We start from the raw sequence: 17,040 nt of genomic DNA, 5'->3' as shown, positions 1-17,040 counted from the left end.
CCACTGAAAGCCATCAACCCGATGTCTCAAATGCTGACTTGACCAACTGGTAGCATTGTCTGCACGCTACTCGTCCTGTTGGAAGCCATCGACTCACCCCATTCCTTTATTGACTCTATGCCGACTTACCATTGGGACAGAATGACTCGACCATCTTGACACCAGCTTGACTCAGAAAAGCACCGAAGGCCTGGCTCAACATTGTCGATTCCCTGAAAGACAAAACACAAAGGTTTATGAAGAGGCCTTGTCTCCCTGGTCCACCTTAAAGTGCTTTAGTGACTTGCAAGTCCCTATTCTCTACGTTTTCAAAGATGAAACCAGTTACTTTAATATGTTTGCTTCTAAAGTCATTACGTGATCAGCCCTGACTATAAACATACTAATCCCTTCCAGGGTTGGGCCAATAGTATTATATGTGTGTATTTTGTATCATAGATTAATTAAAGATCCTATTTGTATACATCCTTGATTGGACATTATTCGGTTTTGGTATGACCATACTATTGTTATTTAGATTGCCACTGTTCAAGCACACACGCCTTGTAAAACGTGTGTAGCCTGCACTCGGCCTGCACTACCCAAAGAGACAAACGAGGTAGATCTGTCAGGCTGTGCCAATCCCATCTTGATGATTGGGATCTATGCTGGTTTATTAGTATCACGGAGCTGATTATATGTTTTAGTCACTACTTATCCCGGTACCCCTGCAGAGCATTAGTCATTTCATGACAATGGGATTAATGAATCAATGTACATTTTTTCTTATTTCCAAGATGTCGTGTAAAACTAAAGATTAAAGCAAAAGCAAAATTACTTTTACTCTTCAATTTTCTCATTTTTTTCGAGGATGTTGGTGGAAAAGGGCAAATGCTTCCTTCAATTAACAATTCTATGAAGCATTTAAAATGAATTCCTACGATTCCGACTGCTTTTACCAGGTGGTAAGGCAGAGTCCATAGGAATCCATTGCATTTCTGCCAACATGACATCTTTTTTTGTCAGACAGCATGAAATAGAGGCAGACATAGGGCCTCATTACAAGTTTGACAGTCCGGAAATAAGGTTGCAGGTAAGCTCACCGGCACCCTTGTTTCAGGACTGGCAAACTAGGAATCTTCCTGCTGAGGCTGCTGTGCCCGACAGGTCTGACCCTGCCGGACGCAGCGGCCATGGTAGGCAGACTGTTCACTGAAGCGCTGGCACCGTTAACAACGGTGCCGGCGCTTCTGAGTCCCCACTCCCATAGAATCCTATGGGACTCTATGGGAATGGGGACTTACATTTTACCATCACCTGACTTCCCAGGCCCACCGGACTTGTAATCTCTCGGTGGCACAGGGAAGTCGGGTGCCAGTAAAATATTATGAGTCCGGCGGCTACCGTTACTGCCGGACTAGTAATGAGGCCAGTATTTCCACCCAGGCCCAAAATCCACCTAACAAATGCAGCAAAATGTAGCAGATTGCAAAAAGTGTTGGCTAACACTTCCATTGCTATTTTTCCAACCCGCCTCAGAATAATCAAGGCCCCCATGATGTGTGTTCAACATACCCAAATGTGTAGAAATGCAAGCATGTCAACTACACCACCAGTTTGGAATATGTATATGGTTTTTGCATTTTTGAGAGCAGTCAGCCATGGCCTGGCTGGGAAAGCTATTTATGAAGTAACACTACCATGTAAAATACTGAGCCTCAGTCTAGGTTTGGTGTTATTCCCACAATATTTCCCAGTTGCATTACATGTATTGATTTATTATTTGTTTGTTTATTTATTTAAATTTGTATCTAGCACTTGACCTAACGAGAGGGTCACAGAGTGCCTTACACTCTTTAAAAGGGAGAAGGTAAATGAGAAGTTATATAATATTTTCATATGATGATAAGGCAATCAGGATAGAGAGAGAAGGCAAGGGATGTGCTCTACTTCGATTAGGTGGAAGAAAGATATTTGTTTGTAGCCTTTTCAGAATGTGATTATGGAAGGTGAGGTTTGTACCTAGAGTGGCAGGACGTTCTAAGCTATGTATTCCCATCGGGTGAATGCGTGTTTTTGTGTTCAAGCTAGTTTGAAGAGTGTAGGACCTCTTGATTGGTTTGGCTGGTGTTTGTGTGGATCATTGGTATCAGTTTGATATAAAGGGAGAATGTGGTTTTCAGTTGAATGGCTTTGTATATGGTGCAGAGTGTTTTGAAAGCAATCCTCTTGTTTGCGATGAGGCAGTGGAGCTGGGTGAGTACTGTGGTTATGGGTGCATGTTTGGGTAAGCACAGGATGATTGTTGATGCTGCGTTGTGCATGGTTTTCAGTGCACATGAGTATTATTGGGAGTCCAGTGAGGATTGCATTTCTATAGTCTGGCTTGGACAAAACTAGTACTTGGACTGTATTGTGGAACTTATTGGGGAAGGGGAGTGCCTTATCTTGTCTAGGATGTATAGTTATATTTTTCATGCTTTGATGATGTCAGCTAGGTGGCAGTTGAAGGATAGGTGGTGGCTGATTCGTGAACTCTGGGGTCTTGAATGGTGAGTTCAGGGGTCGGTGTGCTTTGTCATTGGATAGGTGGGAGACTTGTGGCTGGGGGTGCAGATGAGTAGATACTATAGTTTGGGTTGGTTGCGTGAGAGGAAGTGTGAGTACATTCAGGTAGTGATGATGGGTTTCCGAGAAGGAGTAGATTTGGAAGTATGTTTGCATGTCATTTGTTTATTGGTGCGCATGGATACTGTGGTTGCTAAGGGTCTGAGGAATTCAACATATAGTTTAAAGAGACAGGGAGATAAGACAGCTCATTGGGGAACCCCATACTTGATGGGAGTGCTGTTGGATCAATAGGAGGGCATGGAGACAAACTGTGTACTATTAGTGAGGGAGGACATTAACCAGTTGAGAACAGTTCCTGACAGTTTGAAACTATCGGAGAGGATCTTTAGGTGAATAGTATTGTTTATGGTGTCAAATGGTACAAAAAGCTTGAGGAGTACAAACAGAGCTGTGTGTCCTTCATCAGTGATGTTGTGGAAGCCATCCAGGATGTGAAGTGCAGTGGTATTGGTGCTGTGGATGGGTAGAGGGCCTGATTGAAAGAGAGGGGTTTAGGAGGTCAATTGTGGTGCCGTGCAGTGCATTTGGACTTGACTTCTTACAGGCTATGGTGAGGTATAGCAGGATAGTGAATGATTGGTAGTTTTGAGTTGATGGATGGTTTCTTGAATAGTGGGGAGACTTTTCCTGTTTTGATTGTGGAGCAGATTGCACCATATAATAGACAGGTGTTAATGATGTTGACCCAGGGTGGTGATGGACTTTGATGTGGCCTTCGGTGGGAATGTGTCATTCAGGAAGTGCACTGGTTTGGTTTTGTCTATGGGGGTGATAAGGGTGTCTCAGTTGATGGGGTGGAATTTGTCTCTTGCATTGAAAGGTTTGTGTGTAGGGAGAGGAAGGGGGACTGCCGAGAGGAGGGCTTGTCTGATGTGTATTTCAGAGTTGAAGTGGTCCATGAGGGAGTTGCATACTGGAGTGGATTTGAGCACAGTAGGAGTGGGTGGCAGTTTGGAGAGTGTTTAGACTATGTTTAGACTATGTTAAAACATGTCTGTGTTCAATTGGGGCAGATGAAAGTATTTGTATGTAGTGAGATTTGGCACTGTCTATTGCCATCTTGTATTTGGAATTGCTGTCTTTGAGGGGTGTTTTGGGGGAGGCATGGGTTCCTTTGTCAGGAACTTTGTAGGCATCTGGCTTTTAATTTGATTGAGAGGAGGGAATTGTTGAACCATGTCTCAGGGTGGTGGTTGCAAGGTGTTTATTTGTTTTGTGCTGGGCTATTTTGTTGAGTTTGTTGTAGCTGTCCAAGAGCATGGTGGTGTGTGGATGTGTGTGTGTGTGTGTGTGTGAGGGGAGGAGGAGGTTTATATGAGTGGTGTATGGGCTTTGCTTGTAATGTGTTTGGATTACCTGGCTGTGGGCAGGCAGTGCTAATCCCCATTTTCGGAGTCCATAGGACTGTATTGGGGATTGGCCAGAGTTACTGCAGGCAGTCATTATTTCCAAATATTTCACCCATATTTCGAGGTACGTCATACGAGTTATTCCCAGCCATGTGCTTGAGGTAAATTCTCCACTTTACCCCCAACGTTGACATTCAGCAGTGCAGGAAATTGTTGATAAAGTGTGGTCAATCTGCTACCCATCTAACATTTAACATGTTTTGTGAATACAGTTATATTGACAACAATCCCAAAGGAAACACATTTACCTTTCAGATCTGTAAGGCACAGCCTATCTGGATATGCGATCATGCCCTATCCTTGTGACTAATGCTTAACAAAACGTATTCTGTTTACTTGTACTATTCTCCAGCTTCTAGTCTTCACTGCTAGAAGGTGGAATTTGATGTTTAACTTTACCATAACATATCACACATTGGGTGTGTTATGATGATATAATCACCATTATACCATCATTCTTTACATTGGATTATAGATGTCCATGTAATTGTATAATTTCTTTAAATCATAGCATATCTGAGGTAATTCATTTATTTTTCAAACATGTTAGTATGTATTAATTGTAGCCTCTGTTTCTCCGTTTCTTTTTACACTTAGGACTTGCTCGATCACTGATTTCGTAGAATACCCAAATCACAAATGTTTCTTACCTAATACATTCTACAGATTAACGTATTCCATGTGTAATCTAAGTTGAATTCACTGGAATGTACCTGTTACTTATAAATATGCACTTACCTTAGAAGGTATAGAGAATATAAAAATACTCTTGCACTTTGACTGCATTATATATTGTTCTCTATTTTTCAGACAACCTTCAGCACTCCCTACTTCTCACTGATGCAAACCTTCTCAATGATGCTTGGAGATATTAATTACCAAGATGGGTTCCTTCATCCACTGATTGAAGACCAAATGCCATATGGAGGCCTTAGCGTGTTTCATCTCATCATTTTCACCATGCTGATTCCAATCCTTCTTATGAACTTGCTCGTAAGTCTAACTTTAATAAATATTAGAAGGTGTGCAGAGTGAGTCATTGAATGGAGACAGTTATTCTTTGATATTGTTTACTCTTTGTGCCTTTTCCGAAAGCACAAACATTGAAGGACAGTATGTCAGTTTTCTGTATAAAGTAAAAAAAAAAAAACATACATTGAACACTGCAGTATGAAACAAACCCAAAGAGCAACAAAATATGATTCAGCGGAAGCATACATCGAGAAATAATTTGACGTTTGCGTACATGGACCAAAGACAAGGTTTCCTTCAACATACAATGGTAATAAGAAGGCTGCACACATTGTTCATCTAGTTTTTCTTGGAGGCAGAAAAGGGAACTACTACATACGATATTGAGCAATCTTATTAAAAAAGGTGATGCTTAAGTTCTGATCAAAAGGCTTTATAGTCGTGTACCTTCCTGGTGTCTTTGAACACTGAGTAGTTTCTTCAACAAAGAAAGGATAACACTAAGAAACGTCATCCTTATCCTGATTGAGTACACACTGGAGAGGGGTCACCAACAGTTATGCTGGTAATCTACCTGGTAGATGCTGCTCAATTTTGCTTTTTAAATTGATTGCTATGAAGTGATCTGATGCACATTGTTGTGGGCCACTTAGCATATGTAAACAGATCACATGTCATCGGATATCATGGGTAGAGACTGTGGGTACAGCATGCTCAAAGTTTTTAAGACGCACACATCCGCTACCCATGCATCTGGTTAATCCGATGTGTGTGCAGTCCTGTAGAAAGGATATACAGTAGTTCTAGGGTGGCTTGTGTATGCCATAGAGTATCCACGAAATCAAATCATGAATATGTAAAATTAATGAAATATTGAGCATGCCTGTGCTGCCCAGCGCTTTGATTATGACAGCCAAATCAAGTGCAGGAATCATGGGTGTAACTTTTCAACCTAATCTACTGTGTATTTACTGTTAGGATGGATTTTCAGAACCAGCCCTGTAGAAGGGATCTGAGAGACCAACCTAGTCAGAGTACATGCTAAGGTGTCCTGTGCTCTTGGATTACGGTTACAATAAAACAGCCTTCAAAGAAGCTATAGTGAGAAAAGCAATGAGAATAGCCATTTATTTTTTCGTTTTGGATACTAAGTGGTGCTTTATTGGTGCTTAAGCATCATGTATAAACTGAAACTATTGCATTGGAGTTCAACTAAAGGGTAGATGATGTGAGCGTGGCAGCACAGCTTGTGGGTGTTGTTTGGTTACTTACCCACTGTGGTGGGTCAGAAGAAGGACGAAGACACTGTGATGACATGTCCAATACATGTTTATTAAACAATAGGAATAAGGCCTATCTTTCCCTAGCACTATGGGGTGTCCCCTACCTATATGAATAACTGAGGTGCTTCTTAGTCATAAGGAAATGTCCAAATGAAAAAGTATGTGGTTCAAAACTGTAACCCTAACTGACCCTACAACTAATCAAACAAAGTGGGCCTCATTACAAGGTCAGCGGTAAGCCGCCGGTGCTACCGGTGGGTTGCCGCCGACCTTGTAACACTGTTCCGCTGCCTAAGATCCCGGTGCCACCAGGACATTACAAGCCCCGGCGGCCCGGGATGTCAGGCGGCAGAAAGTGTAAATCCTCATTCCTGTGGACTCCCATATGACTCCATTGGAATGGGGACACAAAAGCATTGGCACCATTGCTTCCATGAAAACGATGCCTGCAGAGGCCGGTGCTCCGGTCAGGTCAGACCTTCAGGCATTCTCGTAGCCTGGTGGTCTGGAAAGGGTAACGGTATGTTGCAACCGGTACCATTATTTCCAGGCTGCCAGGCTTGTAATAAGGACCAGTGACTAGTCACCTTCTGTACCAACTCTTTTAACTCCCACACAATGGTTTTTGCTTTACCCCTATTTTTGTGGACTGTCCTCCACAAGTCCTTTCTTGAACTTGGTTTGGTCCTTTGACCCAGGCTATTGGGCCTTTAGTATTCTTGTAAGTTACACTCTCGTAGATGTGGTATCTTTTTGGGGTAATTAATGTTCCCCCTTCTCAGCTGCGGTGTCTCCTGTGTACCTTTTATCTCATAGGCTTCTCTTGCCCTCACTTGATGATATTTTCACTCTTCGGATGGTAGTGTGACCCCAGTGTTAATGTACTTGTTCACAGGTTTGCTAGGGGTTCTCTTTGTCAGATTACTATATATAAAGTACATCAATTATATATTTAGCATTCCGTCCATCTTACTGGGACGAGTTTCCTTCCATTTTATATTTGGGGTTTTGTCAATTTCACTGGGACAGCGCTATTTCAATTCATAACGAGCCCCCTGTGGCCTCCCAGTCCTCCCAATCTCCCTGTTACCTCCATCCTTTCAGGTGAACATCTATGGGGCCAGCAGTCACTTGGGAACATTCTTTTCCTCCCACTTCTTTGTCAGCTTGATCTCGCCAGTGTTCTTTCCTTGTTCCGCTTGAGACCCTGGTATTCCTTCTGCTGCCTGGATGGGTTGCTGCACAACCAGGTTGTGTCGGAATTGCTGATTGGGCTGCCTGCCCACTACAGAGTCTCTGTGGTCATGCCACCACCAGTACCTATTTTCTCCTTCTCTTCGCCTCTTTTGGCCTGCACACGCTGGTATTCCATCATCTGTCTCTCACATTCAGAGTCGATCTAAACTTTGCAGGCTCTGTGGCTCTTCTCAGCTCCACCTCTGTCAGATGTTATGATTACAGGGGACCTCTCCTGCTGGCATATGCATCTCTCTCATTCTCTTTCATGCTGCATGTCTGCTTTCTCTTTAACCTCCTTGTCGCAGTCCATTGGAGGTTTTCTCTTAAAGTGACACAGTTGCTCTCTTGATGAAAGTGACATACTGTATTCTCACCTTCAGCCAATGTTCTGCATGTAGTTGTGCTTTGCATATCAGATTGTCTCATGTATTCTATCATGGGGAAAGTCTTAGGGAGTCCCTTATATGGAATGGGAGTCCTTGTTCCCTAAGGGGGAATCTCTCCCAGTGAGGGCCCACTTGACCAGACCCCCTAGGGGAGGTTCCTCTTGGGGAAAAGGGATGAATTCCCTTGATTCGCCATACCACCTATTGACTGTTGATGGTTATACTAATGCCTATGGCCATTTATTTCAATACACTGCTTGCCCCTCCCCACCTAAAACACACATTCCTGATATCTCTTTTAGCTATATATAAAAAGCAGTAACATCAAATTTTGGTCTGACAATGTTATGTTATGTTATGTTAATTATGCTTATAAGACGCCAAAGCCCGCAGGTATCCAGGCGCTGAAGGATAGAAGTAGAAGAAAACAGAGCAGGAGTTACTCTATTTAAACAGGATTGTCTTCAACTGTTTATGGAAAACAAGGTGGTTATCTATCTTGCGCATCTGTCACGGGAGAGAGTTCCAAGCTTGCGCACCTCGGATACAAAAGGCCCGACCTAAGCCACAAGACCTTTTTATCCGGGGCAAGACCAACAAAGAATCAGCCGAAGAACGTAAGCTTCTTGTTGGTTGATAGACGTTAATCTTCTCCTTCAAATATGCAGGAGCGTTTCCAAAAATACACTTATGGCACATGGTGAGTATTTTAAATTGGATACGAGCTGCCACTGGAAGCCAGTGAAGTTTTCTTCTGGCCGCACTGGTGGGTTCCGAGCTTTTCATCTGGAAGATGATTCTGACAGCTGCATTTTGTATCTTCTGCAACTGTTGGATGTCAGCCTTATTTGCTCCCCCAACAGTGCGTTGCAATAATCCACGTGAGGCAATATTACAGCTCTTACAATTTTTATGCAATTTTTTACTGATATCAATGGGGCTAGTTGTCTCAATACCTTTAGATGGTAATTAGCGTTGGTAGAAATGGCTGTGACATGTGCCTCATTATCAAGACTTTCCTCCACATAGGTGCCCAAAGTCTTAACTTTCTTCACGGTTTTAATTTTAGCACCTTCTATTGTAAAACAATTATAGTCTTGGCTTAGTTTGAATTGGGCATGCTGGGAGCCAAAAAGCATCAGCTCAGTTTTTGCAGCATTCCAGCAGAGCCAATTCGTTGACATCCATTGTTTTATGACTTCATATGCTTCGGCTACTGTTTGTTGGTCAGCCTTATAGTTCCCAATTATGTTCAATACTAGTTCGTTGACATCCATTGTTTTATGACTTCATATGCTTCGGCTACTGTTTGTTGGTCAGCCTTATAGTTCCCAATTATGTTCAATACTAGTTGGAAATGTTAGTTCTAAGCGGTTTGCTGAGAGTTAAAAACTTAATTGCAATTCTGTATGTGCTACGTGTGTATTAAAAATGTCTTAACCAACTGTGGCTTCAGATACTTGATTCATATAGTTCCCTTGTATTGTTAAAAACAAGAATTGACAAAAGCAACAGTGTTGACTTGTGTATTGGTATTTGTCAGGATTACTTGAGTCTTGTGCGGAGGTGGCACGTACACCTGCCTCCCCGTAGGGTCTTGGAGCCTGGAAGTTACATAAACACAGGCCTCCGTGACCTGACGGGGAAAGAGGTTTAGGGGCCTGCTGATTGGATAGGTAGGGGGATTTAGGGTAACCGGGTTGAGGGTAAGGTAGAGGTAATGGATGGATTGGGGGGTTTTAGGGATAGATGCTACCGTTGCCCTTTCCTGGGGTTCCTGAGAACGTAGGTGCTGCGCTGAGTCACTCACACATACTTGCATACACAATGCCCCAAGCGTTGCCTGATATAGACTTCCGGTGCTAACATAACAATCTTATAACCTTCAGATTGGTACTAAACATTTACATTATTCACATGCACATTACTGAATTGCCTCCTGGTTTTCTTAGGCATTAGAAAGGTGTCTCATAACTTTGCCTTACTGCAACAGGCTGGCTAGGGCACAATACACACAACATGCTGGTTGTTCCTTCTCACAACCAACACGTTCGAAATGAACAGAAAACAAAAGAACAGAACACTTAGCTTTGCATCGTGCAGTTGAGGAACTGCATTCCAAGTTTGTATCAGAATCCCTATGGCGTGCGCCGCTAGAAGGAAACAAAGTATCATGTGAGACTACGATTACTTAGGGAATGCATCCATACACTCACACGTGGTTTACAAGGCTATAACTGTGTCCACCCTCCGGCTAAGTAAGGGTCACAATAGCGAGTAGTCTAGGTGACGGTGATCTGACAACAACGTTCGGTGGCCCCTGTCAGCTGGGAGCACCTTAGCACTTCTCACACGTCTTCCGACACTCAGCTGTTTCGAACACTACTTGTGTTTGCCTAATGTGGCTTGGGGTCCCAAAATGCCCTTGTGGTATGGCCTGCCCCCAAGCGCTACGTGCGCGAGCATTAAACACTATCCCAATAATAACAATAGCACTTAGCTGTAGCAGGGCATAGGGCCTGCAGTTGTCACAGGCGGGGGATGCCCCCGCAAATGGCGGCCTGCAAGAGCCTTCTCGTGTTCATCAGCACAAGCGGCGTTGTGCATGCTTATAGTGCGCATGCGCAGTGCGTTGAGCGTTGTCCTGAGGAATCCAGAAGGCTCGTGGTTACACAAGCCTTCTGGGTAATGTAGTTTCTTAGTCCCTTTTGGGATCCAGAGCACTTCCTGAACTTGCAAAGCCCTGGTACTGCACATAACACAGAGGAGTCTTTTGTAATATGGATATTTCCAGCTTAGAGGCCCCATTTTCAGGTCACACATAGGCTTATCCTGGCTTAGAGCCCCCTGTTCAATTATGCCACTAGTGAATTCCTGACAGTACTCCCCCTCCCAACAGGGCCCGGCTTAGTGGGGTGTCTTTGATGGAATGCACGGAGAAGACGTGGGGCATGAATATATGAATCTGGCTCCCAAGAGCGTTCCTCAGGGCCATATCCCAGCCAATCCACTAAATAGTACAGTTGTCCTTGACCGAGGTGGGAGTATAACATAGCTTTCACCTCGAACTCAGGAACCCCATCCACAACAATGGGTGGTGGTTTTCTTTTGGCATACAGAGGTTGGGGCAGGTTTGAGCAATGCCACACGGAAAACTGGATGTATTCGCATTTGAGGTGGGAGCGTTAGACGGACTGCAACCGGATTTGTGATTTTTTCCACTGGGAAAGGACCTAGAAACCTAGGTTGGAATTTACAAGAGCCCACTAGATGTAAATTACGTGAAGCCAACCACACTGTATCCCCAACCTTATATTCTGTCTGCCTGAGATTTATAGGCCTGTTCAGCTTCATTGAGGTTAATGAGTATGGTGTACTATACTCTTCAAGTGTTTTTGGTGTTCTAGGACAGCTGGTACTGTGTCTATGATTGTATGTGGAACAGATTGGAATCATGGGTGATAACCATAGGTACCGTAAAATTGGGGTCACATTAGTCGTATGTACCGCATTATTGTATGCCAATTCAGCTAGCCAGATTACATCTGCCCAAGTGGAATCATTATCGTATGTCATGCAGCGTAAATATTGCTCTAGGGTCTGGTTCACTCATTCTGTCTGACCATCTGTTTCCGGATGGTAACTGGTGGGCAATTTCATTTGTACACCCATTGATTCACAGAAGGCCTGCCAGAAACGTGATGTAAATTACGAACCCTGGTCAGATATGATGTGCTGGGGAATGCCATGAAGACGTATAATGTTCTGGAGGAAGAGATCCACCAGTATCTTAGCTGTTGGGACTTTTTCGCAGGGTATGAAATGTGCTAATTTGGTTAATGAGTCTACTACCACAAGGATGGTGGTGAAACCCCAACTTGTCAGCAGGTCTACTATTAGATTTAGGGATATGGTGTGCCAGGGCAGTGGTGGTGAGGGTAAAGGCTGCAGCATTCCGTCTGGCGTCTGGTGTTTTGATTTATTCCTTAGGCAGCATTCACACCCATGTATGTAGTGAACTATGTCTTGTTTAATTTTGGGCCACGAGAAGTGGAGCATCACTAGCCCACAAGTCTTGGCAATTCCTGGATGGCCTACGAACGGTGAGTCGTGGCACCACTTAATAGCCTGTTCATGGATAGCTGTAGTAGGCAGTTACAAAGCAGTACCATGGAAAGGAAGCCCATTCTTCACTGTTTGCTTTTTAGTTGTTTCAGTCCATTGAGCTAGTTCTCGGGCAGTCATCGCCTTCCTGATATTGTTAAACATGTCATCCACTATGATGCCACAAATGATTCGTGTAGGTGATACTATAGGTTTTGGTTCTTCCTCCCTGTGGACCTTGTACTCCGCTCCTGGGTAGAGAGATAGTGTGTTGGCCTTCCTGTTTTCAGCCCCAGGACGATAAGTCACTACGAAATCAAAGTCGGCAAAATACATGGCCCAGCACAATTCCTGGGAGTCAAGGCTTTAGCAGACTTCAAAAATTACAAATTATGGTGGTCTGTCAATATGGTTATTGTATGTTTAGCACCCATCAGATAATGGCGCCACTCGCCGAACGCTGCTCCCGATTAGCCATCACATAATTTTGCTCTGCAGGGAGCAAAGAACGTGAGTAGTAAGAAACAGGATATAGACGCCCGGAATCGTCTCGTTGAGACAGGACTGCTCCTAGGGCATAGCTAGCGGCATCTGTTTCCAAGATATAAGAGCGAGTTGGGTCTGGATGTAGTAGCACGGGAGCCGTCACAAATGCCTTTTTCAAAGCTTGGAAACTCTCTTCTGCTGCTGCGTCCCACAGGAATGTAACACCTTTCTTTAAAAGGCGAGTGATTGGTTGTACCTTTTGGCCAAATCCATCGATAAAACGCCTATAGAAATTGGCAAAGCCCAACACTTTTGGACGTCCTTCACCGATGATGGTGACGGCCATTCTGTGATTGCTTGCACCTTCTTGGTGTCCATGGCCACACCCTCTGGAGAAAGGATAAACCCTAGAAATTCTACAGTAGTCTGATGAAAATCACATTTTTCAAATTTGGCACACAATTGGTGTTCTCGTAGGCATTGCAAAACTGCTTGTACATGTTCTTAGTATTCTTCTAGGTTTCGGGAGCAAATGAGGCTGTTGTCTATGTAGACTACAGCAAAAACATCCAAATATCCCCATAGAACCTCATCGAGGAAGTGCTGAAAGGTGGCGGGTGCGTTGCAGAGACTAAATGGCATTACCTGATATTCGTAAAGTCCAAATTTCATTCTGAAGGCCGTCTTCCACTCGTCTCCTTCACGCACCCGCACCAGATGTTAAGCACCACGCAAATCGAGTTTTGTATAGATCTTAGCATCCCGTACTTGATCCAACAAGGTAGGGATTAAGGGTAGGGGGTATCGGTTCTTCACCATTATTCGATTGATTGCTCAGTAGTCGATACAGGTTCTTAGGTCCCCGGTCTTCTTTGGGACGAAGAACAATGGTGAGGATACCGGCGAGGTGGAATGACGAATTAACCCATTGGCTAAATTTGTCTCAATATATGCCCGCAAGTGCTCATTCTCGGATTCTGTTAATGTGTGAATTCTACTACATGGTAACGCAGCTCCGGGTTCTAAATCGATTCTGCAATCAAATGACCTGTGGGGTGGCAATATTTCCGCGGCGGCTTTACTGAAGACATCTGTGTACTCCCTGTATTCCACTGGCAGGTTTATTTCCATGTTTCCTACTATGTGTTCGCACCCCAATGCTGTTCGAATCCCAGGATTAGCACTTTCGTTGGAATCAAGGTGACAACGTTCCAAGCAATGATTAGAAGAGAAACATACTGAACCTTGGGTCCAATCCACCTCAGGATTGTGCAAGCCCAACCAAGATAACCCTAAAATGAAGCAAAACTGGGGTGCTGCAATGACTTTGAATCAAAGATCCTCATGATGTCCTGGATCACATTCTAGATGCATGCACAGGGTTTGCTTCGTGATTGGGCCCGAGATCAACGGGGACCCGTCCACAGATTTTACCACTTCTTGGTGTTCTTTGTCTTCAAGAGGCAACCACAGTCAACTCGCCAACCTTTCATCAACAAAATTCCCTATGGCACCCGAATCTACCATCAATGACACAGGCACCCGCTTATTTTTCCAACTACTGAAACCTGGAATTGCCACACGTGTTATTTGTTCCTGCAGAGTATTCGCTAACTACCTTGGGGTATCTTCAAGTTGGCTCGCCCGGGCCACCCTTACTGGTGAGCATTTGCATTTCCCGGCTATTCTTCTTTGGGTTTTACTGGGCACTCCCAAACAGAATGTCCTGCCTTCCCTCAATAGAGACATAGCTTCTCTCGCCACTGTTTGTCTTTCTCCTCCTTAGTCAAAGGTCTGTGGACGGTTCCTATCTGCATGGGTTCCTCCGTTGTTTTTTCACTCTTACTGTTTACTCTTACTCTGCTCTAAGCGCAATGCCAGGTCTATCATGGTGGAACAAGTAGTAGGCAGTGGATCCACTTGCGCAATTAAATCTTTCATCTCATCTCTTAACTCCAGATAAAATAGAGCCAAGCGTTTCTCCTGCGGCCAGTCTGTTTCTACCACTAGTCGGTTGAATGTGGTTACTTAGGTGACCAACTCTTTTCCTCCCTGGCGAAGGGCGAGCAGTTCCCTGTCCTTTATTAATGCCGCTGGTCTACAGTTAAAGATTTTACCAAATTCTTTGAGGAATGTATCCCAACTATACAAGAGTGCATCGTCTTTAGTCACTAAGGGGGGGGAGGGGCAAAGTCGCTGTCACACCACCCAAATAGGAAATCATAAAGGCTGTGTGGGCTTGAGCTGTACGAAACACTTGTGGTTTGTTTATAAAATGTAGATGGCACTGCATCACAAACTGATTATACTTTTGTGTTTCTCCATGGTACCTTTCTGGTGGCGCTAAGAGGAGTGGGGGTTCCACTGTAACCTGCACATGTACGGGCATGGGTTGTGCGTGATCCCTAAGCAGAGGGGTAGACTGGGCAGTGGCCTGTACCGTCAGGGTGTGCACCTGACCTGCCAAACTAGCGTAATCATGCATTGTTGCCGGCAGCTCTGTTTTGAGTTCTTGTAAGGCTGCTAGAATGTCCTCCAAAGTCCTCTGCGGCGCCGGCTCTTTGGAACACTCTGCCAGATCAATTGAGAAACTCAGCAGCTCTGAGTACCTTCAAGAAGGCCCTTAAAACCTTCCCATTCAAATAGTCGTTCCCAGTCTGCGGTTCCTTTCCCTATTGATTTCCTGGCCTTCTCTCTCTTTTTGTGTTTTGTCTGCGCCCTCACACCTATGGGTTTATGGTTGCGCTATACAAATGTAATAAAGTAAAGTAAAAGTAAAAAAGTAAACTTGTGCTACCTAGGTGCCTGACAATACTTGCGCTTGCCTTGTGCTTCTGTTAGGATTACTTGAGTCTTGCATGGAGGTAGCACTTACACCTGCCTCCCCGTAGGGTCTTGGTGCCTGGAAGTTACATAAACACAGGCCTCCGCGACCCACCGGGGACAGAGGGTTAGGGATCCACTAATTGGATAGGTAGGGGGATTTAGGGTAACCAGGTTGAGGGTAAGGTAGAGGTAATGGATGGGTAGGGGGCTTTAGGGATAGATGCTGCTGTTGCCCTTTCCTGGGGTGCCTGAGATTATAGGTGCTGTGCCCAGTCACTCACACATACTTGCATACACAATGCCCCAAGCGTTGCCTGATATAGACTTCCGGTGCTAACATAACAATCTTATAACCTTCAGATTGGTACTAAACATTTACATTATTCACATGCACATTACTGAATTGCCTCGTGGTTTTCTTAGGCATTAGAAAGGTGTCTCATAACTTTGCCTTACTGCAACAGGCTTGTTAGGGCACAATACACACAACATGCTGGTTGTTCCTTCTCACAACCAACACGTTCGAAACTAACAGAAAACAAAAGAACAGAACACTTAGCTTTGCGTCGTGTAGTTGAGGAGCTGCAGTTCCAAGTTCGTACCAGAGTCCCTACGGCGAGTGGCGCTAGAAGGAAACAAAGGATCATGTGAGACTACAATTACTTAGTGAATGCATCCATACACTCACACATGGTTTACAAGGCTATAACTGTGTCCACCCTCCGGCAGAGTAAGGGTGGCAATAGGGAGTAGTCTAGGTGCCGGTGATCCAATGACAACGTTCGGTGGCCCCTGTTAGCTGGGAGCACCTTAGCACTTCTCACAAATCTTCCGACACTCAGCTGTTTTGAACGCTACTTGCGTTCACCTAATGAGACATGCGGTCCCAAAATTCCCTTATGGTATGGCCTGCCCCCAAGCGCTACATGCGCGAGCGTTAAACACTATCCCAATAATAGCAATAGCACTTATCTGTAGCAGGGCACGAGGCCTGCAGTTGTCAGAGGCGGGGGATGGCCCCGAGGATGGCAGCCTGCAGGAGCCCTCTGTGCGCACGTCTTGATCCTCTCGTGTTCATCAGCACAAGCGGCATTGTACATGCACGTCGTTGGGCGTTGTCCTGAGGAACCCAGAAGGCTCGTGGTCACGCAAGCCTTCTGGGTAATGTAGTTTCTTGGTCCCTTTTGGGCTCCGGAGCGCTTCCTGAGCTTGCAAAGCCCTGGTCCTGCATTAACACAGAGGAGTCTTTTGTAATATGGATATTTCTGGCCTAGATGCCCCCTTTTCAGGTCACACATAGGCTTATCCTGGTTTAGAGGCCCCCGCTTCACACTTGCCACTAGTGAATTCCTGACAGTATTAGATAGAGATTTACCAGGCATTCCTAACTAATCACAGTTTTCTAGCTGTTGCCAATGCCTCTTACACATTGAATATGGTAATGCATGTTCAGAAATAAGGGAGTTATTGTATCACCTGAAACACATTGGGCCTCATTCCGGGTTTGGAGCTAACCATGGAGTAATTAGCTCCATGGTTGGCTCCGAAACCGTCCCAAATCCGGCATGGTGAATGGAGTAATTACCGGTCCATTCCAGGGTTGCAGGGACCGGTAATTCCCCATTCACCTTTTGCCCTTCCCCATTCCCATTTCTGCCCCATAGGGCTCAATGGGAATGGGGAAGGAGGTAATTACGGCACCGTAAATTACGGTACCGTAATGCC

The 17,040-nt window shown here is 44.6% G+C and overlaps 1 protein-coding gene across 1 annotated transcript in view; it reads left to right on the top strand.

Moving 5' to 3' along the window:
- The window catches only part of TRPA1 (transient receptor potential cation channel subfamily A member 1), a 1,301,026-nt gene that overhangs the window by 1,121,715 nt on the left and 162,271 nt on the right, over positions 1-17,040 (top strand). Inside the window, exon 23 of the mRNA XM_069621203.1 lies at positions 4,830-5,012. Coding sequence (XP_069477304.1) covers positions 4,830-5,012 — 183 coding nt within the window. The remainder of the gene's footprint in view (positions 1-4,829; positions 5,013-17,040) is intronic.

Source organism: Ambystoma mexicanum, chromosome 5q (genome assembly GCF_040938575.1).
Source record: "Ambystoma mexicanum isolate Mex_15411 chromosome 5q, UKY_AmexF1_1, whole genome shotgun sequence".
Taxonomy (NCBI): Eukaryota; Metazoa; Chordata; class Amphibia; order Caudata; family Ambystomatidae; genus Ambystoma; species Ambystoma mexicanum.
Note: the sequence above shows the minus strand (reverse complement) of the source record. Positions and strands in the feature narration are given on the sequence as shown.